The 23,488-nt window shown below is 43.2% G+C and overlaps 1 protein-coding gene across 1 annotated transcript in view; it reads right to left on the bottom strand.

The window, feature by feature from the left end:
- Thada (THADA armadillo repeat containing) overlaps positions 1–23,488 on the bottom strand; it is a 307,293-nt gene that overhangs the window by 160,126 nt on the left and 123,679 nt on the right. Inside the window, exons 26-27 of the mRNA XM_032908756.1 lie at positions 3,191–3,280; positions 1,409–1,540 (exon numbers count right to left, since the gene is read on the bottom strand). Of these exons, the coding sequence (XP_032764647.1) occupies positions 1,409–1,540; positions 3,191–3,280 (222 nt within the window). The remainder of the gene's footprint in view (positions 1–1,408; positions 1,541–3,190; positions 3,281–23,488) is intronic.

The following is a 23,488-nucleotide window of genomic DNA, read 5'->3' as shown; positions in this document are numbered from 1 at the left end:
ACTTCACTGCTCTCTACAACCTGGTTTCAGAGTAATAGTTGAATCTTCTACATTACTGTAATCTTTGACTACCTTTCAGTACCATGTACATACTCAGATTAAAGTAGGTCCATTTGGAAGGGTATTTTAATGCAGCAACTTCCTGTCTCTAGGAGCAACCGAAAACAAACTGTTTAGTAAAAGCCTCTGCAAAGTGAATGTTCTCAACATAGGTCCACGGCACATCTTGGTTTCTAATCTCGCTGACTCTGTTTGTACCTTTCCCCTCTTAACAACTTTCTGGAAACACTGCTTAGCTGCTTCCTCACCCCATACATAAAAGTGTTCATGAAAGAGAATACTTTTAAGGCTCCTGAAAGTAAAATTTACCACCCAAATTTCTAAATGAATCACCAAATACTGGAGGAGGTTGATGGTAGCTTTGTATCAGGGAACAAAAGCCAGCCCCAGTGAGTCACCTCTGTGATCACAGATGGCACAGCCACAGCCCAGGCTTGGGGGCAAACAGATGGCCACAGCATCACGTGGCAAAATCTTATGTTTCATGGTTTCTCACATGGAAATGCGTAAGTCAGCTATGTGAACTCAGGAAGCAGAACCCAGGATGCTGTACAAATAATAAACACACTCAAGTTTCCTGTACTTGTACTGCTTCTCCAAGTCAATTTCAATTCTCACTAGAGACATTAAAGGTACATGCTAGTCAAGAACTAAGAAGAATAAAAGCTGTTAATAATATGACAGCTTCTAAAATGATTCAGAAGAAAACACAAATACTTTTTGGGGACCACTAAGGAACTTAGTCAAAAACTAAAAAGTGATCAGAAGGTGAGAGCCACCTCAAAAGAGATCCCAAGGCCTCTGGTGATAAACTCCTGAGATTAGTTAGTGTGCATCGCGTGCATTCTATGCTTTTGGACCTCTTTTAGGCATCCACAAGGTTGAAAGAGAAGGTTAAGTAGACAATGGGCTAAGTGGCATTGTCACAGGCATAGTAGGTCCCGGCTGCTCTGACTTCTCCAGAGTAGGGAGCCAGGTGCCTTGATATTCTTTTAAACTACAGGGCAGGGAATACATGCTAGGATCAGGCCTGCCCATCATACCTGTGTTAGCTGGCCCAATACTGTTCAATAGAAACCATAGGTGGTGTTTTCAAAAGGGGTACTTGCTATCAACACACACACCCACTAGCTGGTTTGAAGGAAAACACTACTAACATACCCACAGGTTCCCACACCCACAGGCTAAGCACCCTCCACTGAAGCACTGGAGACCAGTCAGGAGCAACAGCAGAAAGCTTCACTGTCTTGCTTTCACACAATGGCTCCCTAAGACAATGTACTGATTATAATTCCCCAAATAAGAACAAGATAGAGCATTTCTCAAGTTTCCGACAACATGACACTACCTGATAATGAAAGGAACAAAAGGGGCCAAGCTGAGTGCAGACGCCGTGCCATCCATCGGAGATGGGTAGAGTCTCTCTAGCACCAGGAGTAAGAGGAACATGCCGGGGTGGCCATCAGGGTCTCCCAGTTCACTAAAAGGAAGTTATTACACATAAACGATTTCAGACGGAAGAATGCAGGCACTGCTTTCAAACATATTTTGTCCCTTTTTCCTGCTTCACTTTAATGTGCACAAGGGGAAGTCTCTGGCGAAGGCAGATTTCTGCACATAAGCTTCTGAAGCCAGTCACTCTTGAGTAGACTGTGCTCCAGGGTAGGAAACGTGAAGCTGTCTGTGTCTGATGAGTTTGAGAAGGCATGAATACACCATAACTCACTGGAACCAGAAAATCCTCCCTTAGAAAAAAATTTATCACAACAAAAGTAAATTTCATTGATATAAATACATCTTCCCATTACAGACAGTTTATATGTTTTTGCACCTGACAAAGACTGCTGAAAAATAAAAAGGTACATGTTCTAAGATAGCCATAGTAAAAATTCTACTGTCAGCTACAGAGTAAGACTGAACAAACTGATAGCATTTCTCACCACCCCAGGGAGACTCAAAGCCCTTTATAATGATTCTGCTTTATGTTTGCAAAATTACTGATCATTTTTGCTCAGGGACCTACGTTTTCACAGCAGCAAGCTGCAAGGTCAGTAATAAAGAATACTAAGAATCCATTAAGTAAATTTAGTATGCAAACAGAGATTTTAAAATATAAGAGGAAGAAATAATTCAGGTGTATGTCTATGTGTGTGAGTATGTTTGTGTGGCTGTGTGTGTATGTCTGTATTGTGTAAGCAAGAGGTCAACCTTGGATGTCAAACCCATGTACATGTTCATATTAACATGCAGACAGATACATACATAAAACTAAAACTTAAAAAAAGATGTTGTTTATTAGGATTCATAGTGAGAGTTACGCATGAAATTTCTGATCCTCATTTATGCCCTCTTACTGCGGGTCCCCTTATACTTCCATGGATTTTTTTAAATCAGCCCACAAGTTTCATTATAGTTGCTTAGAGAAGCATAGGTGAAAGATTGTTTACAGGAGCATGGGTACCTTACCAGTGGCTACACCACTGCAGTAGATCCTCAGGGAGTGTGGAGCCTCAGGAGCCCTTTACCTTGCTTGATTTGGGTTTTGTTTTTCCTCCTCCTCCCTCCTCCCTCCTTCCCTTTCCCCCCCTCTTCTCTCTCTCTCTCTCTCTCTCTCTCTCTCTCTCTCTCTCTCTCTCTGTGTGTGTGTGTGTGTGTGTGGTCTTGGAAATCAAGCTCAGGTGGTCAGGCTTAGTAGTGGGTGTCTTATCCCACTGAGTCATTTCATCTATTCCAATTAAACTTTATTTTACAGGTGTTTTGCCTGTTTCTGTGTCTGTATACCTCATTGCACCTGATGCTTACACAGGCCAGAAGAAGGCACTAGATCCCCTGGTACAGCATTTACAGACAGCTGTGAGCTGCTATGTGGATGCTGGGAAGTGAACCTAGGTCCTTTGGAAGAGTAGACAGTGCTCTTAGCTGCTGAGCCATCTGTCCACAGCTCCCCGCCTTCCCATGTTGGTTTTCTGGAAATGGGTCTGGTGATAGAGCCCACACCTGGTGGCAATCCTATCCCTATATTCTGAGGGCTGAGATTACAGGCCTGAGCTACCCTGGCAGATACTAAAATCATGATTAACAAAATACTTTACATTGTGTCTACACTTTTTCCAGTGTATTCTCTACTTACCTGTCTACTGTATTGGCTACAGTTTCCAATTGTTGGAGAAGAAAGGGATACAGTTCTGGGAAGCGAGAGAAAAACTCTCTTCCTGTCATTCTGTGGAGGGAGAAATAAAAGAGGAAACATTAACTTTCCCAACCCCCCTTTAAAGGAAAACAACTAGTGAATGAAATAGTTGAAAAGAAAGTCTACAACATCTTACACGCATGGTCAACACAAATGACGCACAGTTCCAAGGGCTCTGGATGCTGGGACTTTTCTCATAACTCAGATGGCATATGCTTACAAATATTTGATATTTGTGGTGAGTACAGACTACTGAGAGGCCAACTCAACCTCAGTGATGAAGGATAGACCTAGAACAAGGTTTCCCAGCCTAGGTACTATGTAGTTTTGGAACAAGTAAAGTTTCAGGGTGAGGGATACCCTTTGTGCTGCAGGATGGTTAGAAGCCTCTGAGGTCTCTACCCACTAACCGTGATAATGACAATCTTTCCAGATACTACCAAATGCATTTGGTAAGACACAATGGCAAATGACTGAGAACCACAGCTTCGGAGAATGGGGACCAGAGGATGGACTTGGCCAGTGAGCTTCTGTAGGAACTGTTGCACTGACACTAGACCAATTACCTTTTCCTTTTATAGAGACTTCTTGGGCTCAGAGAAGGTGCTCAAAATAGGTCCTCAAACTGCAAAGTAGGCCCAAAGCTGTTTATTACAGAGAGGAAAGAGAAGTCCTAACTATTAAAGAGGTCTCATAGCCTGCTTATGCTCTTGTTAATAGCCTCATGCCCCATCTTGTTGAGCAGTAGGACTTCTGCAGGCAGCAAACTGCCAGTCAGTGTTCACACACACACACACACACACACACACACACACACACACACACACACACACACACACACACACACACACACACGGCCTACCATCCCGACTCAGATTTCTCATGAAGCTCTTCCCCAGCCAGATCCTGCCTCCTCAAGCAGCCTCTGTCTGATTTCTATTGCCAGTTTAGTTTCACCTATTTTAAACTTTCACAAGAATGTGATGGTACATTTTATAATTTTGTTGTCTGTTTTTTCTCACTTGGCATAGCACTCTGAGACTTGTCCCCAACACTGGCTATGGCAGCAGCTTACGTTTTTCTGGGAAGGAGAACCCACGGTGTGAATCATAAGTTCATAATTCATGCTGTTGGCAGATATGGGTACGTCTTATTTGGGGTAGGGAGACTGTGAATACAACTGCTATCCTGATATCCGTAAACAAGATTTTTCTTGATCATATTGTTCACTTCTCTTCGGCTAACATCTGAGAATAAACAACGTGAACTCTACATATTATAGTTTCCCGAATACCTCCATGACGTTAGATTTCAACAACATAAACAAACGTTCTGGAAGGTCTCACTGTTTGCAGAGCTTGCTGATGGCTTTGTCTTTTCTCCCATTTCAGCTGAACTTGTGAGATCTGTGATTTTGTTCACTTATCCTTGGTGACTGACGTTGTTGAACGATTTTTCTATGTTTTGGTCATCGTGTGGCCTTCTATTCAAATATTTTTTACCCACTAAGCAAATAGACTGTGTTTTTCCTTACATCCCCACATACCCCTGACACAGCACATAGGCTTCCCCAGTGAGTCAGCTTACTTTCCTAATAATGTCTTTAGATGACAAAAAGGCTAAATATTTGATTAAGTCCAACAATTTATCAGTTTTCCTTTCTAGGACTCATGTGTACTATAACCTAAGAAATCTCTGCCTCCTTCAGAGTTTTGTTTTTGTTTTTTACTGGAAAGCTTTATGGTTGTCTTTTCACAGTAAAGTCTAGGATCCAGGTCCTTCTCAGATAAAAATTTGCATTCATGCTTCCTTTCTTTTCCTTTTCCCCCTTTTATTCTTCCTTCCTGCCTTCCTTTCTTCTACAATGTGGGTTCCATGGATTTAAAAGTCTTTAGGTTGGCACCAGGAGCCTTTCCCCCTGAGGTATCTTAACCTGCCCTATCACATTTTTAATGAGGTGGCCCTTAAAGAGAAAGATAGAGATGCACTTTGCACAAGGGTTAGAACATTTAATGCTACAAAGATGAAGCACCGAATGTGTACAGATGCAATCTAATTCTAAGAAAACCTCTGTCCCTGTCTGCTCTGTCCCATCTTCCCTCTCCTGGCCTAGGTGTGGGTGCAGAGGAGAAGAAGTTCCTAAGCATTTTATGGCACTCCCAGGCTAAGAGTAAAGTGCAAGGTTGGGAATGCAGCCACGTAGGTTTCCAGACATATGAGAACTACTTAGCTACACAGCAAATTCATGGTCACCTTGGGCTACACGTGACCTTCTACAAACAAAAATGAATGCCAGAAAAACAAATAAGTAAGCAAACAAACAAGCCAGTAATGATATGATAATTGATCCTAAGATTAAAGTGGAATCTCACCTCCTGATATATACAAAATTAAATTCTACTGAATTTAAGACCTGAAAAGAGCCATAAAGAAAAATACAAAATAATAAAAACATGATGTTTTTGATTGTCTTAGTTTGATTGTCATACACTTCTATATAATGGTTCATCACTGCAAGAAGTCAGGACAGGAACTCACAGAGGGCAGGAAGCTGGAGGCAGGAACTGATGTAGAGGTATGGAGAGGTGCTGTTTACTGGCTTGCTTCCCATGGCTTGCTCAGCCTGCTTTCTTATAGAACCCAGGACCACCAGCCTAGAGATGATGGCACCACCCAGAATGGGCTGGACCTTCCTCCATTCCTGGAGGCATTTTCTTAATTGAGGTCCCCACCCCCAACCCTGTTCAGGTGACTCCAGCTTATGTCAAGTTGGCATGAACTAGCCATGACACCAACCTATTTTGAAAAGTTGAAAATTTTTTCCTATTACTGGCATGATGCTTTAGGGAGCTTAGGTGCTACAACTTCCATGTACCTAGGCCACAGGGTAACTAGAAGACTCACACTTAACTCTCTTCAGTGACCTGAACTCTCTAGCAATTAGATGATGGCCACTATTCTGATAATACTACGTATTTTTCCTAAATAAAGCAGCCATAGTGGAAAAGGTGGAAGGATTTTATGAGGATTCTACTCTGCCCTTCAAGACGAACAATCTAGTTCAGACAGGGAATGAGGAGAAGTGAAGTCATAGCTACTGAAATGAGACAGATGCAGCAGCAGAGCAACCCTATGACAACTGCTAGGCCAGGAGAGGGAACGAAGGCTAGACACGTCTGCACTGCCGTCCTCCCCACGGAACCTAACAATGGCCATGTCTGTCCTCCCTATGGAAATGATTCTTTAAGTACAATCCAATAGCCTTGTTAAAGACATTGGAAGGGGTAAGGGGAGCTGGAGAGATGGTTCATTGGTTAAGATCATTAGTTGCTCTTCCAGAGGCCACAGGTTCAATTCTCAGCAACCACATGGTGGCTTACAACTGTCTGTAACTTCAGTTCCAGGGTACCTAACACTCACACAGATATACATGTAGACAAAACATCAAATGCACATAAAATAAAAATAAGTAAAGAAAATAAAACATTTTTTAAAAGTCGGTAAAAAACTAAACCAAACCAAACCAAACCAAAATGAAAAACAAACAAACAAACAAACAAACAAACAAACAAACAAAAACCACAATGGCCCTGGATCCAGCACTTTATTTCTCTGTGCACAACACATTTTGACATCTCTGGGCATCTTCCCTTTCTCTGTATCCTTAAACAGTTATTGCATGGGGCTGCTGATATGGGCAAAAGAGGACAGGCTAGACCAACAACCCATATTTTCTAAAATTAAAGCCTGAAATCAATGACATGACAGGAACCATGACATTTAAGGTTTCCCAGCTGGGGGTTAGGTTATGCTAGAAGCAATGTAAACACATACTTCTCAACCCATATAAAACAGTCTCCTAAAATTACAGACAAAGGCTTCACTAAGGAAGCATCATGTATACCCTTGGAATTATACTTGCTTCCTTCCTCAAAACTGATGCCCTGAATCCTAGCAGTAGATTGTGTAATCCTCTGAAGAGCATCTGAGAAGATCTATCTGAAATAAGGCTACATTTAGTTAGTCACAGAAACTTCCTGTGAAGAAGTAGCCCAACTTTTGTAAACTCTGCAGGCAATTACTTCTACTGTGAGGAAGATCATGGGGTACAAAACATTTCAGCCAGTTTCAACTAGAGTAATCACCAACATGAAGGTCACTTAGATTTGCTCCAAGACCCAAGGCAGAATTATTATGCACAGGAAACTGTCTGTGGCTTCAATCTACAGGTTAAGATACAGAATGTATAATTATGTATACTTTTTGAGATATCTGGATTAATGTCCAAGGCTAGATAGAAAGGTAATATAGAAAACCACAGAGAGCCTTTTGGTTTACAAGGTTTGTGGTTCTAATTAGATCTCAGGTGCTAGGGACTGCAGCTAATGTTAATACTGAAGGTTGTACCCATTTCACTGGTAGCAGTTAAATTAATTAAATGATGTATTAAACAAAATGCATGAATTTTGTCTCATTTGCCAGACAGAATAATGAAAGGAACTGAGAACATAGCAGTCTCATGGGAAAGTTCTCCAAAAGTCAAGGTAACATTAGAAATAAGGGCTGGAGCTGGGGCTATAGCTCAGGTGTACAGTCCTTACCTATTACGCACGACGCCCTGGGTTTGAAACCCAGCACCACATTAAAATGCATGTCATGGTACAAGCCTGTAATCCCAGGACTCAGGAAGTGGAGGCAGAAGGATCCAGATTTCAAGGCTATGGTGACTACATAGTGAGTTGAAGGCCAGCTTGGAATTCATGAAATCCTATTTGAAAAGCACCCCCACCACTAAGAGAAAGCAGTAAGCGATGGTACCACTGAGACACAGTTGTCTAGAAGGTCGCACGACTAAACAACATGCACAGTGAGGCAGCAACTGTCCTTTCCTATGAAGCGTCCACTCGAGGGCACTTACATCATGAAGAGCCCTGCACAAAGGACAGAAAGGCAGCTCTCAGAAGCCCTGGCTCCTGCTCCTAATTCCTCTCCCATGAAGCAACCCACAGTAGATACAAGTATCTGTCCCTCTTCAGATCATGGGTGCTCACTGGAGCTCAATCTGGGAACAACAGTTCAGACTCCTAGTTACTCCCATTTGCCAGCACTAGACAATTAACTTAAAACAGTCAGCAATGATACTGCTCTATATCTGAAATCCTAGAACATGGAGAGCTAAAACAGGAGGATTGCTATGAGTTTGAGGCCAGCCTGGTCTAAAATACATAGAGAGTTCCAGACCAATCAGGGCTACATAGTTAAGATCTTGTCTTAAAATACAATGATGATGAAGAAAAAACAAAACACACACACACACACACACACACACACACACACACACACACACAGAGAGAGAGAGAGAGAGAGAGAGAGAGAGAGAGAACCCATATCTTAATCAGAACCTAATATTACTTGAAGAAAAGTTGATCTGGATGTCTAATGCTATTTGACTAGAAATATGGACGCCCAAAGCACATGCTAAACAAGGTTGCAAGAACACTCAGAATTTTGGAAACTGCAGAGGAAAACAATCAAATTCTACAGACCTTCTTCTGCTGTTGCAGAAGAAGAATATAAAGTCTTACAAAACAAAAGGTTTTTAAGACTAAAACATTTAAAGAAATGATCTAAAGTAGATGAACTGTAATGTGTAGAAGTTGTCTAGTTCTTGGTTCTAATAAATCCACTATAGAAAGACCTGTAGAACATTAAAGAAAGTCTGCATACTGAGGAATTAATTATGTTAGATGTAGTGATAACAGTGGTATTTCTTTGTAAATTTCTTTAGTCATGTACACAAAAAGGATTTATATGAAAAATGACATGGTGTGTACAAACTCCAGGAACATAAGAAATGAAGAAGGAAGATAGGAAAATGCTGACCACACCAAAGGCTGAGTAATGGTGTAATGAGGGGTAGTTCTCGTTATTATTCAATACATTAACAATTCTAATAATAAATGTTTTAAATTCAAAATAAGAATACAAGTTACAAATAGGAGAAAAGAAATTAATCCATCCATGAATTTCAGAATCAGTAAGCAGAGTATGTGAAGAACTGCAGGGAACCGATCAATATGGACAGCAAGTCAACATAAATGGACAACCCTGTGGAAACAATCACAGAAGGGAACTTCAGGCTGTTTGCCCATACACATTTCTCCACTGACAAACAAAAAGCAGCACCTGCAAAGGAGCTAGTTACAATTGCCAGAGCAACCAGTCATTTCTTAGTGCTCTGATCTCTCTTAGGTGAGTGATAAAGACAAGCATCTCATGACTGCGATGTATAAATTGTCCTGATAGCTGGGCTCTGTTGCCCACAAGGTTGCCAGATAAGAAGGGCTGCTGAACTACCTCTCAATGATGAAAGGCATTATTTTAATTGAATTGAAGCTAATTGTCCCAAAGAACAAGTTACCTCATTCAGTTACCTTGGAAACTATTTACTAACCGGTCTGTCGTAGAGGTATAAAGTATATTACCTTAAAGCCAAATATTTTGTAAACACGAATTGTTTTATTTCTCAGAGTTGAGTAGTTTATTATATCTTTTTAAAAATACACAGTTGTCTCTCAATATGGGAAGAGGGGCTGGTTCCAGGACCACTGAATAGGAGAATTTATAGATGCTCAAGTCCCTTAAACAGAGTGGCACAGATCCTTTAAGTCATTTCTGTAACACTTGTCATACGCATACAATACACATGCTTTGTACATATTGTTCTATTGCACTGTATAGGAAATAGTGATAAGGACAGAAATCTGATTATGTTCAGAACATACACTGTGTTTCTCCAATACAAGGAGTTCACTATAATGTCATTGTCATTCTACTGTATGTTTATTGTATTATAAAAACAAACATTTTTATTTTCTAAAAAGATATCTGACTCTGAGAAAACAGGTGTCCTAGTCTAATACTCTTAGCAGCCTTACTTTTAAAAGAAGTAGTTTCTAAGGCAGCTTAATAAAGACCAGGGTTCCGATGGCTACCAACACAAAAGACCTGCAAGTATTCCTAAAAATTTCTAGAAACCAGAAGTTCCTAAAGACTGGGCTAAATATTTATATAGTGTACCCAAAGGGTATATAATACTAACAACTCAGATGCACTGTCAAACAGAGCCGAAAAAAACACAGGGGATGAGAAGGATAAAGTGATAATCTAAGATGCTAATCCACCTGGCATTCACTGCTGACTCAAGTCACCTTGGATCCTGGGTGTCAGATGATATGCTAATTCTACTCTCCACCTTGCCGCAAATTTCTGAGGTTTCATAGACATACTGATTGAGGAACCACCACGTAGAATCATGCCTTACTATGTGGAGGAAGGTCAACGACTTTGAGATGCATATATTAGAACTTATTTAGGGGGAGAGGTTGAGACAGGGTTTCTCTGTATAGCCATGGCTGTCCTGGAACTTACTCTATAGACTAAGCTGGCCTCATACTCAGAGATCTGCCTGCCTCTGCCTCCCAAGTGCTAGTATTAAAGATGTGCATCCCCACCTCCTAGCTAGAAGCTTATTTTAAAAGACCAAGACCACACACCATTTTAAACCACATATGACTCTTTCTTCTGTAATTCTATCACATAAGAGGCTTATCTCTCATTTGCTACATAATGAAAATTACCATGTCACTGAAGTGGAAAATTAAGAGTTCTTTGGAAAGTTGGTTGGATGGTGTTTTGCTGGGACAAACGTGTGAAGGAACGTATCACTGAAGCAGACACAGGTGAACCGATGTTCTATCACAGCAAGCACATGAATGGACATGTGATGAAGGATTCTTCACTAACAACTCACATGTATTGTTCCGCCTTACACTGCATAATTGAGCTGCATTTGTCAGAACTGCATAGAAACCCACCAAAACACTTCTGGTCATGTGCTGTGGATTCAGGCTGATGGACAGAATGACGTCAGCTGGGACAGATGCATGTGCTGAGCGAGACCCAGGGAGGACACACGTGGTCTGGAGAGAGTATAAATAAGATCTGACAATGATGGAGGTGGAGCTAGGCTTGCTGGTAGAGCTAATGTACAAGACTTGTTGGTCTCACATCTGCACTTTGATGAGACAGGCACTGCTGAGAACTTCTCCTGGCCTCGTCCTGGTCCCTCCTGCTGACTTGTGCTGAGGCTGAGACCTGGCTGTCGCAGATAGGTAGTGCCACCACTGATGATGTATTTGCTATCCTGAACTGGGCTACTGGTATTTCTGTGAAGTAACCTGTGAACTGAACTGCCAATTTCCAGACAACACAGATGGGAGTTCCTCTAAAAAACATTTCTAAACAGGTCCACTTCCCTGTATCCTTTCTTCTCGCTACTTCTGGTGGGTAGTAGGATATTAAGGAAGATTAAAGTATTTAAGAACCATCATTAAAAATGGGTTTTGAGTGACACTAAGGTATTTTTCTATTGTTTGTGACTATTGTGAATGGTGTCATTTCCCTAATTTCTTCCACAGCCTGTTTGTCCTTTGAGTAGAGGAAAGGCCATTGATTTGTTTGAGGTAATTTTATACCCAGCCACTTTGCTGAAGTTGTTTATCAGATTTAGGAGTTCTCTGGTGGAATTTTTGGGGTCACTTAAGTATACTATCATATCATCTGCAAAGAGTGATATTTTGACTTCTTCCTTTCCAATTTATATCCCTTTGACCTCCTTATGTTGTCTGATTGCTCTTGCTAAGACTTCAAGTATTACATTGACTAGGTAGGGGGAGAGTGGGCAGCCTTGTCTAGTCCCTGATTTTAGAGGGATTGCTTCAAGTTTCTCTTCATTTAGTTTGATGTTGGCTACTGGTTTGCTGTATATTGCTTTTACTATGTTTAGGTATGGGCCTTGAATTCCTGATCTTTCCAAGACTTGGTGTGACTCTAACCAAGCAAGTGAAAGACCTGTATGACATGAACTTGTTTCAAGTCTCTGAAGAAAGAAACTGAAGATCTCAGAAGATGGAAAGATCTCCCATGCTCATAGATTGGCAGGATTAATATAGGAAAAATGGCCATCTTGCTGAAAGAAATCTCCAAATTCAATACAATCCCTGTCAAAATTCCACCTCAATTCTTCTCAGAGTTAGAAAGAGCAATTTGCAAATACATTTAGAATAACAAAAACCCAGGATAGCAAAAACTATTCTCAACAATAAAAGAACTTCTGGGGGGAACCACCATCCCTGAACTCAAGCAGTATTACAGAGCAATTGTGACAAAAACTGCATGGGTATTGGTACAAGTGGATCAATGAAATAGAATTGAAGACACAGAAATGAACCCACACACCTATGGTCACTTGATCTTTGACAAGGGAGCTAAAATCATCCAGTAGAAAAAAGATAGCATTTTCAACAAATGGCACTGGTTCAACTGGTGGTCTGCATGTAGAATGCAGATTGATGCATTCTTATCTCCTTGTATAAAGATCAAGTCCAAGTGAATCAAGGACCTCCACATAAAACCAGATACACTGACACTAACAGAAGAGAAAGAGCCTCAAATACAATGGCACAGGGAAAAATTTCCTGAACAGAATACCAATGGTTCATGTTCTAAGATCAAGAATTGACAAACGGGACTCCATAAAATTTCTAAGCTTCTGTAAGGCAAAGGACACTGTCAATAGGACAAAATGGCAACCAACCGATTGGGAAAAGATCTTTACCAATTCTACATCCGATAGAGGGCTAATATCCAATATATACAAAGAACTCAAAAAGTTGCATTCCAGAGAACCAAGTAATCCTATAAAAATGGGGTACAGAGCTAAACAAAGAATTACCAACTGAGAAATATTGAATGGTATTCACCTAAAGAAATGTTCAACACCCTTAGTCATCAGGAAAATACAAATCAAAACAACCCTGAGATTCCACCTCACACCAGTCAGAATGGCTAAGATCAAAAACTGAGGTGACAACAGATGCTGGTGGAGGATGTGGAGAAAGAGAAACACTTTCCATTGTTAGTGGGATTACAAGCTGGTACAACCACTCTGGAAATCAGTCTGGAGGTTCCTCAGAAAATTGAACATTACACTACCTGAGGACCCAGCTATACCTCTCTTGGGCACATACCCAAAAGATGCCCCAACATATAACAAAGACACGTGCTCCACTATGTTCATAGCAGCCTTATTTATAATAGCCAGAAGATGGAAAGATCCCAGATGCCCTTCAACAGAGGAATGGATACAGAAAATGTGGTACATGTACACGATGGAGTACTACTCAGCTATCAAAAACAATGACTTTATGAAATTCATAGGCAAATGAATGGAATTAGAAAATATCACCCTGAGTGAGGTCACCCAATCACAAAAGAACACACATGGTATGCACTCACTGATAAGCAGATATCAGCCCAAAAGCTTGGAATACCCAATATACAATTCACAGACCACATGAAGCTCAAGAAGGGAAACCTTCTGTGGAGGCTTCAGTCCTTCTTAGAAGGGGAAACAAAATACTCAAAGGAGGAAATACGGAGACAAAGTGTACAGCAGAGACTAAAGGAAAGACCATTTGGAGACTGCCCCACCTGGGGATCCATCCCATATACAGTTACCAAATACAGACACTATTGTGGATGCCAAGAAGTGATTGTTGACAGGAGCCTGAAGGCTTTGCCAGAGCCTGACAAATATAGAAGCGGATGCTCACAGCCAACCACTGGACTGAGAACAGGGTCCGGAATGGACCCTTAAGGAAAAAAGCCTTAAGGAGTTGAACGAATCCCCACAACCACATAGGTAGAACAACAAAACCAACCAGCCAGACCCCTCAGAGCTCCCAGGGACTAAACCTGCAACCAAAGAATACACATGGAGCAACCCATGGCTCCAGCTGGCTATGTAGCAGAGGATGGTCTTGTTGGGCATCAGGGGAGGAGAGGCCCTTGGTCCTGTGAAGGCTTGATGCCCCAGGCTAGGGGAATTCAGGGGTAGGAGAAAGTTGGGGGGGGGGGAAGCACCCTCATAGAAGCAGGGTAAGGGGGAATGGGATAGGAGGTTTCTGGAGCAGAAACCAGGAAAGTGGATAACATTTGAAATATAAATTTAAAAAATCCAATTAAAAATAGGTTTTGAAAAAAATTAAAGTTCCATGTCACTGTATTTTTCTCATCAAATGGCAAATAACTTTACAAGATTAATTGCTCCCTACTGACTTCTTGCAGACAAATCTGAATTCATTAGCCTAATGGCCGACTTGCTTTTTTGACATTTCTTTCTTTTTCATCTTTATAACTAACCATATAGAATGCCTTAGTGCCATCAATATTCTATGCTAGTTCTAGCCTACCCATTGTGCCGAATTATTGTACCCTCTTTGGGAATCTATGTTCCATGTTACCACCACTTTTGCCAGACTAATTCTAGAGGAACCTTCTGATTTTGACTGAGGTGAGTTTCTACTAGGACACCTTCTGTGTTATCTCAAGTCAAGGCAGTTTTACACTGATAGAACTAAGTATCTGCGGTTGGGTAGCTACACCAAGAAAACAAGTTGACTTTGTTCACAGTGCGGTAGGTTCACAGATGGGCACCAGCATCAGCTTGGCTCTGGTAGGACATCAAGGCAGATGTTATCACATCTGTTAAGTGTGTAGGAGGAAAGCATGTCATCAGACAGGAAGGCAGAACAAGTCATAAATCACCGTGTGCTGGATAGTTTTGTGCCAACCTGACAGAAGCAACAGTCATTTTGGGAGAAGGAGCCTCAGCTGAGGACGTGCACCCAGGAGAGCAGCCTGCGAGCAAGCCTGTGGTACATTCTGACCGATGCTCGATGTGGGACTGCTGGTCATGGGTGCTGTAAGAAGTCAGGTAAGCAAGCCATGAAAAGCAAGCCCATAAGCAGCTGCTGCCTCCAGATTGCTTGCCCTGTTTGAGGTCTTGCCCTGACTTTCCTCAGTGATGGACTATATTGTAAAACTGTAAACTGAAATAAATCCTTAACTCCCCAAGTTGGTTTGGGTCATGATGTCTTATGACAGCAATAGAAGCCCTAATAAGACACAGAGCTATTCTTACAACAATTTGCTCTCATGAGAATTGATTCAGGGCTCTGTTTCTTTGCTCCCTTCAAAGGGGAGTAGCCCCAATGGTCTGCCTCCCAATGAGGCTTTAGCTCTTAAAACATCCTCTTCCCAAGAGCTCCATTCAAGAACTTTGTGTGGCTGGCAAGATGGCTTGGCAGGAAAGGTGCTTCCTGCCAAGCTTGGTGATTGAGTTCAATCACAAGGACCTACTTAGTAAGAGAGAACCAAGCTTCTCTGCATATCGTCATCCGACTCTACACATGGTGTTCCATGACACGAATTCATATACATAGGCTTTAAAACAAACAAACAAACAACAAACAAACAAACCAAAGAATGTGGGTGAGTTATGTTTCCTTGGCTCTATACTATGACCATGCTGTTCCCATCACAGCACTTACAGCAAGTCACACGTGCAACTTCCTAACCACCTCTCTTCCACCAGAACATACTACCTGCCAAGGCAGAGGCTAAAGCTATCTTCTTTCTCCCAGTGTATCTCAGACACTACATAAGCTTCCCAGGTTGCAGCTAGTGCCCAATAAACAGTTACAGGGCTAGGACTGCAACTTGGTTCTAAAGTACTATTTGCCTAACATGTGAAGCCCTGAGTTCCATTCCTAATTCCAAACCCCCAAATAAATGAAAAGGAATTTGATCACCTCAAAACAAGTAAGAACCTCTATGAATTTGCTGAGTGAGAGAAACAATGGAATAGATAGACAAAGAAAAAGGGCATCACAAGCAAGACAGCAACAAATTTACTCCAAGTCCGGGCTAGCAATCCAGAAATGGCACTGTTGTGAACAAACTAGGTACTCTGTGCGGACCTGACATTCACCAAACACAAAAAGATAAAGCTTTCCTCACTAGGTTACAGTTTGGCTGTAGTTCATCCCAACAAGCAAACAGGCTGATGTTACCCCACAGACATAAGAAGCATTTGAGGTGAATTCTTCAGAGACAGACAGGGCAGTTAAGATAAACCTGTTTATCTATGTATTCAAAACTAGCTAGCAACCTTTTAAATGAAGGTATGGAAGGAAGGAAGGAAGGGAGGGAGGGAGGGAGGAAGGGAGGGAGGAAGGGGGAGGGAGGAAGGGGAAGGAAGGAAGGGGCGGGAGGGAGGAAGGAAGGAAGGGAAGGAGGGAGGAAGGGAGGAAGGGAGGAAGGGAGGATGGGAGGAAGGGAGGAAGGGAGGAAGGGGGGGAGGAAGGGAGGGAGGGAGGGAGGGGGGAAGGGAGGGAGGGAGGGAGGGAGGGAGGGAGGAAGGAAGGAGGGAGGAAGGAAGGGGGGAGGAAGGAAGGGAGGAAGGGAAGGAAGAAGGAGGGGAGGGAGGAAAGGAGGGAGGAAAGGAGGAAGGAGGGAGGGAGGAAGGAAAGGAAGGGAAGAAGGAAGGGAAGAAGGATGGGAGGAAGGATAGGAGGAAGGAAGGGAGGAAGGAAGGGAGGAAGGAAGGGAAGGGAGGGAGGAGGACGGGAGGAGTCAGGAGGGGAGGAAGGAGGAAGGGAGGAAGGGAAGAAAGGAAGGAAGGGGGGGAGGGAGGAAGGAAGGAAGGGAGGGAGGGAAGAAGGAAGGGAGGGAGGAAGGAAGGGGAGGAAGGGAGGGAGGAAGGAAGGAGGAAGGGAGGGAGGGAGGGAGGAAGGAAGGAGGAAGGAAGGAAGGAAGGGAGGGAGGAAGGAAGGAAGGAGGAAGGAAGGGAGGAAGGGAGGGAGGAAGGGAGGGAGGAAGGAAGGGAGGAGGAAGGGAGGAGGAAGGGAGGAAGGGAGGAAGGGAGGGAGGGGAGGGGAGGAAGGAAGGGAGGGAGGGAGGAAGGAAGGGAGGGAGGAAGGAAGGGAGGGAGGGAAGGGAGGGAGGGAGGGAGGGAGGAAGGAAGGGAGGGAGGAAGGGAGGGAGGAAGGAGGGAGGAGGAGGAAGGAAGGGAGGAGGGAGGAGGGAAAAGAAAGGAAGGAAAGAACAAGTGAGTTGGCCCACCATGAGCCAAGTCTCCTAGAAAGAGAAAAGACAACCCTAGCTGTGAGCAGGATAAAACAGGCAGACTTGGTGAAAACAGACAAGCTGGGGGAAAGGTGAAAGCATGTCAACATTACTCAGAGCTGTCAGACTGCGAGGCATGGGCTAACCCTGCATTTAGCATGTAAGGTAAGGACACGTTAGCCAACCACGGAGGTGCCTGTTGGGACTTCTGCAAAAACTTCTCCAAATATGACCATGAGACACCAAAAATGGCATCTAAAATATATTTCATAGAAATATGCCAGCCTGGCTATTCTGAAAATCTAGTCACATGGGTAACTATCAAAAACTCATACTATGACCCTTATATCTCTCTATATAAAATCTCCATTAGTGACATCATGTATGTAAGAAAGGGCTGCACAGAGACAAGCTGATTTGGAAACACAGCCACCTTCACCACAGAAATTCCTCCCCTCAGCTTCCCTTAACCGAAAAATTGTGTCTCTGTTCCTTTTTTTAGTTGGAAAGCAGCTTCGGTCCTCTGGCTCCTCTTCAAGTACACTAATGTGGTGGCACATGTGTGTGTACATAATTAACATGTTTTTAGTGCTGTTTTTTTAATCTGTGTCTATATATTTGTTGTATGGGGTCTATGTATAGATATGCTTCACAAACAACTCAGGGGTGTCCTTGTGTTCCACCTTGTCTGAGACAGGGTCTTTTCCTTTGTGTAGGGAGCATGTCAGGCTAGGTGGCCCATGAGCTTCCAGGCAATTCTCCTGTCTCTACAACCATAGAAATGTTGGGATTATGAATACACATTTCTGTGACTACCACTATGGTCACACCAAGCCATCCTCCAATCCTAAAGTGTTTATTTAACTGTTTATCTATTACATATCAATTTAATTCACAAGCCAGGCAGAGACTACAAGTGTAAGGTAGCCACTTTGCCTCTGCCCATAGGCCCTGAGGTTAACACAGACATTGCTTGCAGAACTCTACCTCTCTAGCACCACTGTGATAAAGGGAGTCAAGTGGCACTTTTCTACCTCACTGCTCCAGTGCTGACTTCACAGAGCCTGGTCAATGTTTTATTAAAGTAATAGAATGTCTGCTTAGCACTGACTTTTATTTTAAAAGTGTAATTAAAATTATGCTAGGCTTACTTCTTTTAAAAAAAGGATTAAAATTTTAAAATGTTTTATTTATGTGTATTTGTATTTGCAAGCATGAGTTTACACTGAACATACACATAGAGCAGCTCAAAGAAAACAGAAGAGGGTGTTGGATCCCTAGGAAGCAGAGTAGCTGTGAGGCTCCATGTTGGTGTTGGGAGCCACACCCAGGTTTTCTACAGGGCAGCATGTGCTTTCGGCTGCCGTGAGTCTCTCCACAGCCCTGTCCTTACGGTGCTGTTTGTTTGAACAGGGTTCACTATAGCCCTGACCAGCCTGGAGCTGTTCTGTATACCAGGTTGGCGTCACATGTCACAGAGCTCCACTTGTCTCTGCCTCCTGAGTGTCAGGGTTAGTGTTAGGCCTGTGCAGCACCATGCCTAGCCCTACTTTCTTTATGGAAGAAATTTCATATAATAAAAGATCGCACAGAAAAATCTAAAACACAACCCCAGCCCAAGTCTAGCCACCAGTCTGAAGTGTTGACTTCTGCCCATCTATAACTCTTTTTATATACTACTCTATGATCTGCTTTTTTATACTTGCAATACATCAAGGGTAGTTTCAGCCAGGTATCATGATACACTTCTGTAATTCCAGGATTTGAGAGACAGAGGCAAGAAGATCATGAATTTAAGGCCACCCTAGGTTACACAGTGAAGCCTTATCTCAAACAAAACAAAATACAGCCAGTTCCAGGTCCATCTGAAACCACCTTCCATGAGCAGCATCTGTGTGGTGTGCTCTGGGTCTCTCCCAGAGTTCAGAAGTTCCTAACCAGGAAACAACGTGAAGGGGCTTACCCTCTTGGCTGACTAGTGTGGACAGTGGTTCTGACTCCAGCCATGTCCTGCATGCCACTTGGTCTGTCTGCACATCCCACATCTAATCACAGTATGCTGAAGATCTGGCCTGTGAATTCTGTGAAAGCGCCTGAGTTTAGGCCACTTGGTGTACTCTAAATCCAGGCCAATGGTTAACAGCTTTAAAAGACTTGGCCAGAGATTAGAAGCCATTGATGTTCTTCCAGAGGAACTGAGCTCAGTTTTCAACACCAAATTTTCAATTGCAAGGGAAGCTGGCCTGAGACGGCACCCACATACACATAGCATATACTTACACAGACATATACACGTAGATAAAAGTTTAAATTATAAAATCAGTAAGAACATATATTACAGTTAGAAAGGACTTGAATCTGGTCTAGAGTACTCACATTTGGCAGTTCACAAGCACCTGTAACTCTGGCTTCAGGAGATCCCAGATGCCTCTGAGCTCCCTGGGTACCTGTATGCCACACACACTGAGATGGCTCAGTGCATAAAAGCACTCGCTGTGCATGCCTAGTGACCTGAGTTTGATCCCAGAACTGAGAGAATAAGCTGGACATAGAAGTACTTGTTTGTAATTCCAACATTTCCATCATCCGACGGAAGGTAGAGACAGGAAAATGCCTGGAAGCTGGTGGGTCAGCAAACGTGGGAGTACACAGCAGAGATAAGAGACCCAGCCTCAAACTGATGTGGTGGGTAAGAGCTGACCCCCACGTTGTCCTTGACACATACATGCCCCCGCAAGTATTTCACTTGAATCAAGCTTCAATCTCTCTTAGAAACTCTACAGTTAAGACCTGCTACATCCAGGGCAAGGAAATGCAGCAGCCTGTGTCTTAGACCTTTAACAAAGGCATCCCTCTGCAAACAATAATGCAACGGAAGAGGGCTTTCAGTTAAACGTGTGTACAAGAAAATGAAGCTATCCCCAGAGTCATACACACACAGCTCCTATCACTCTCAATCATCTCAGAACAGGGGTCAGTACAGGAAGACACAAAGACTAAGAAGAAAATGGAGCCAGGCAGCAGAAGTAAGCAGGCCTGAGGAGCTGCAGCATAAGCAGCCATGAAGGCAGAAGCTCTGCCCAGCTCTGACAAACAGGACGTATTCCCAGGCCTGGAGCAAACACCATACACTGTGTTGTTACAGGGAAATAAACGCTGAAGGCAAAAACATGAAGGTTTGCAGTTGGTGTTTCAAATAGGAGCCAAATAAACTAGTAAAACAGGGCTACTCCCTACATTCCGGCCAATACAATCAGTCCAGAGGAGAAGTTCAGCTAACAGTCTGCTTCCCTGCCCCGGTGCTTGCTGATAAAATAGCAAGCACATCTGAAGAAAAACAATGTCCCCACATGGAAAGAGGCCTGCAAAGAAGACAAAGCATGCGCAGGAGGGTCAAAGTGTGTGATCAAATGCCAACCAACAAAATACAAGCAACTCACAAGAAAGGGACCAGGATGTGGAATCCCAGCTAGAGTGGTTCAAGGTCAGTGCATGAATGAGAGCACTTATAGGGCAATTAGAGATAAAGCAGGGTGTGATGGTGGAGCAAGCCTACAGTCTCAGCACTCAGGAGGTAGAAGCGGATCATCTGAAACCATCATGGCCTACCATATTCTGTCTAAACCATCACGGCCTGCCTAGACTCTGTCTAAACCATCACGGCCTGCCTAGACTCTGTCTAAACCATCACGGCCTACCTAGACTCTGTCTAAACCATCACGGCCTACCTAGACGCTGTCTAAACCATCATGGCCTACCTAGACTCTGTCTAAACCATCACGGCCTACCTAGACTCTGTCTAAACCATCACGGCCTACCTAGACTCTGTCTAAACGATAACAACACAATCAAGACGAAAGAAAAAATACAGGACATCATCAACAGTCTAAAAGTCAAGGCCGCGGCCAGGGATAGAACAGCAGAACACCTGTGTGGCACATATAAGGGCCTGGATTTGACCCTCAGCACCGCCAGAACAAAATCCTCAAGCCTCTGCAGTCCCCACAGTGTTGGTTCTAATCGGACTAAGGAAAGCTCTGGGCTGCAGGACCTCTCTGAAAGCCCTAAAATGGATTACACCTCCTCCTTCTCTCCTCTTTGCCCTCCCTTCTTGTCTTATGGAGACAACTGCCAGATTCTTGGACTTGCTGAATGCTTTTCTAACCCTTCCCTTTCAGAAGCTGCACTGGAGACAGGCTATTAGAATACTCTATCCAGGGAGAGAAGTCTTGTTCTGAAGTGTTCCGGCTGCTAGTCATCCCCCTGGGAAGTCACTGGCCGAGCAGTGGGCTTGAAGCACATTTCCACTCATGTCACTGCCAGCGGTGAGTCAGGGTGCCTTTCTTACGATCCTAGTAAGTGCAAGTTCCCATTTCAGCAGTATCGCTGCCTCCTGGCCTCCCCCTTCTCCCCCCTCCCTCCCCCTTTTTCTTATAGGGAATTGTTTCTTAGAAAAAAATTTTTGGGCTGACAAGATGGCTTAATAGGTATAGGTACTTTCCCCAAGTATGACAAACCAAGTTCAATCCCTAAGACGCACATAGGGGAAGGAGAGAACCAGCTCCTATGAGTTAGCCTCTGATCTCCCCAAGTACACAGCAGCGCATAAGGACCTCTACACACACACACACACACGATTTTTTTTTAAAAAAAAAAACAAAAGTGTTTCTTGTTGAAGGCATTATCTCAAAGTTCTCAGACCCACGTGATCAATCGGCAGTAGTTTAGTTCTGTAATCACATTGTATCAATCTACGCTAGACGGTTTGCAGGGAAGAGCAGCAGGCTCCTCCTTCCTCCTGGCTGTGTTTCTCCTTTCCTTTTTTAAATTTTTTTTTTAAGATTTATTTATTATATATAAGTACACTGTCACTGTCTTCAGACACAGCAGAAGAGTGTATCAGATCTCATTACAGATGGTTGTGAGCCACCATGTGGTTGCTGGGATTTGAACTCAGGACCTCCGGAAGAGCAGGCAGTGCTCTTAACCACTGAGCCATCTCTCTAGCCCATTTCTCCTTTCTTTTAAGAGGTGGTTTATTGGGCTGGAGAGATGGCTCAGCGGTTAAGAGCACAGACTGCTCTTCCAGAGGTCCTGAGTTCAAATCCCAGCAACCACATGGTGGCTCACAACCATCTATAATGAGATCTGATGCCCTTTCTGGTGTGTCTGAAGACAGCTACAGTGTACTTATATAAAAAAAAAAAAAAAAAAAAAAGAAGGTGGTTTATTTCCCAAGTCATTGTCCCCATAATGCCTTGTCACTTCCTTTAATCACAGATCATAGAAGTGGCACTGGCTAGGCTGACTTTAGGCTTTTGAGAGGTAAGGTAACGTCTATACTCATCCTGCTGGAGAAGTCCCATCAGGCTCCAGTCATTACTGCTCCCAGGATAGATGACATTTCAGATGATGTTACACGGTACAAAAGAACTATGTGGGTGAATCCAGCACCCCCTAACATTGTGGGAAATTATAAGCTGCTCTTTTAGCCACTAAATTTTGGGGTGGTTTGTTGTGCGGCACAGAGCTATAATTAAGGCAATGGATTAGACTGTGGGAAAGAGTGGGTAACAGGGAACATACTGGCTCCTCTATTATGCTGCATTACTGTGTTCTTGAGGCTAGAAATCTGAAATCAGTACTGACAGTGTCAGCAGGGTCCCTTGGGAGGCTTTATAAGAGAATTCTACCTTCATTTCTTGCAGTTTCTGGAGAGGGTCAACATTTCTTGGCTTATGGCTACATTACTGTGGTCTCTGCCTGTGCAGTTACACTTTTCCCTTCTGTTTCTCTGATCTCTTTCCCCCTCAGGTGTCTAAGTAACTCACTACGCCTCTGCATGGTTCACCTGCTGGCTTGCTTATGCTCCATCTAAAGTGCTTCTGTCCAGAGTTAGGGGTTGGAACCCGGCTCCAGCATCTCCAGTCAGATAGAAAAAAACAAGTGTGTATGTGAGTGTGTGTGTGAGTGTGTGTGTGTGCGCGCGCGCGCGCGCACAAAGTAAACCCACATACCCAGGGAAGGCTCATGCTTGAAAAATTACTTATGTTTACATTGGGCTGATTCCTAGCACAGGCACAGCCTTCAACAATCAAAACACCAGCCCAGTCAGCAGCTCTAGGGGGAGGATCTGACTGCTGGGCTTACACTAGATTAACATATACAGATTTGAACAGAAAGAAAAGTCCTGAGGGCACACAAAGA

Source organism: Rattus rattus, chromosome 7 (assembly GCF_011064425.1).
Source record: "Rattus rattus isolate New Zealand chromosome 7, Rrattus_CSIRO_v1, whole genome shotgun sequence".
NCBI classification, from domain to species: domain Eukaryota; kingdom Metazoa; phylum Chordata; class Mammalia; order Rodentia; family Muridae; genus Rattus; species Rattus rattus.
Note: the sequence above shows the minus strand (reverse complement) of the source record. Positions and strands in the feature narration are given on the sequence as shown.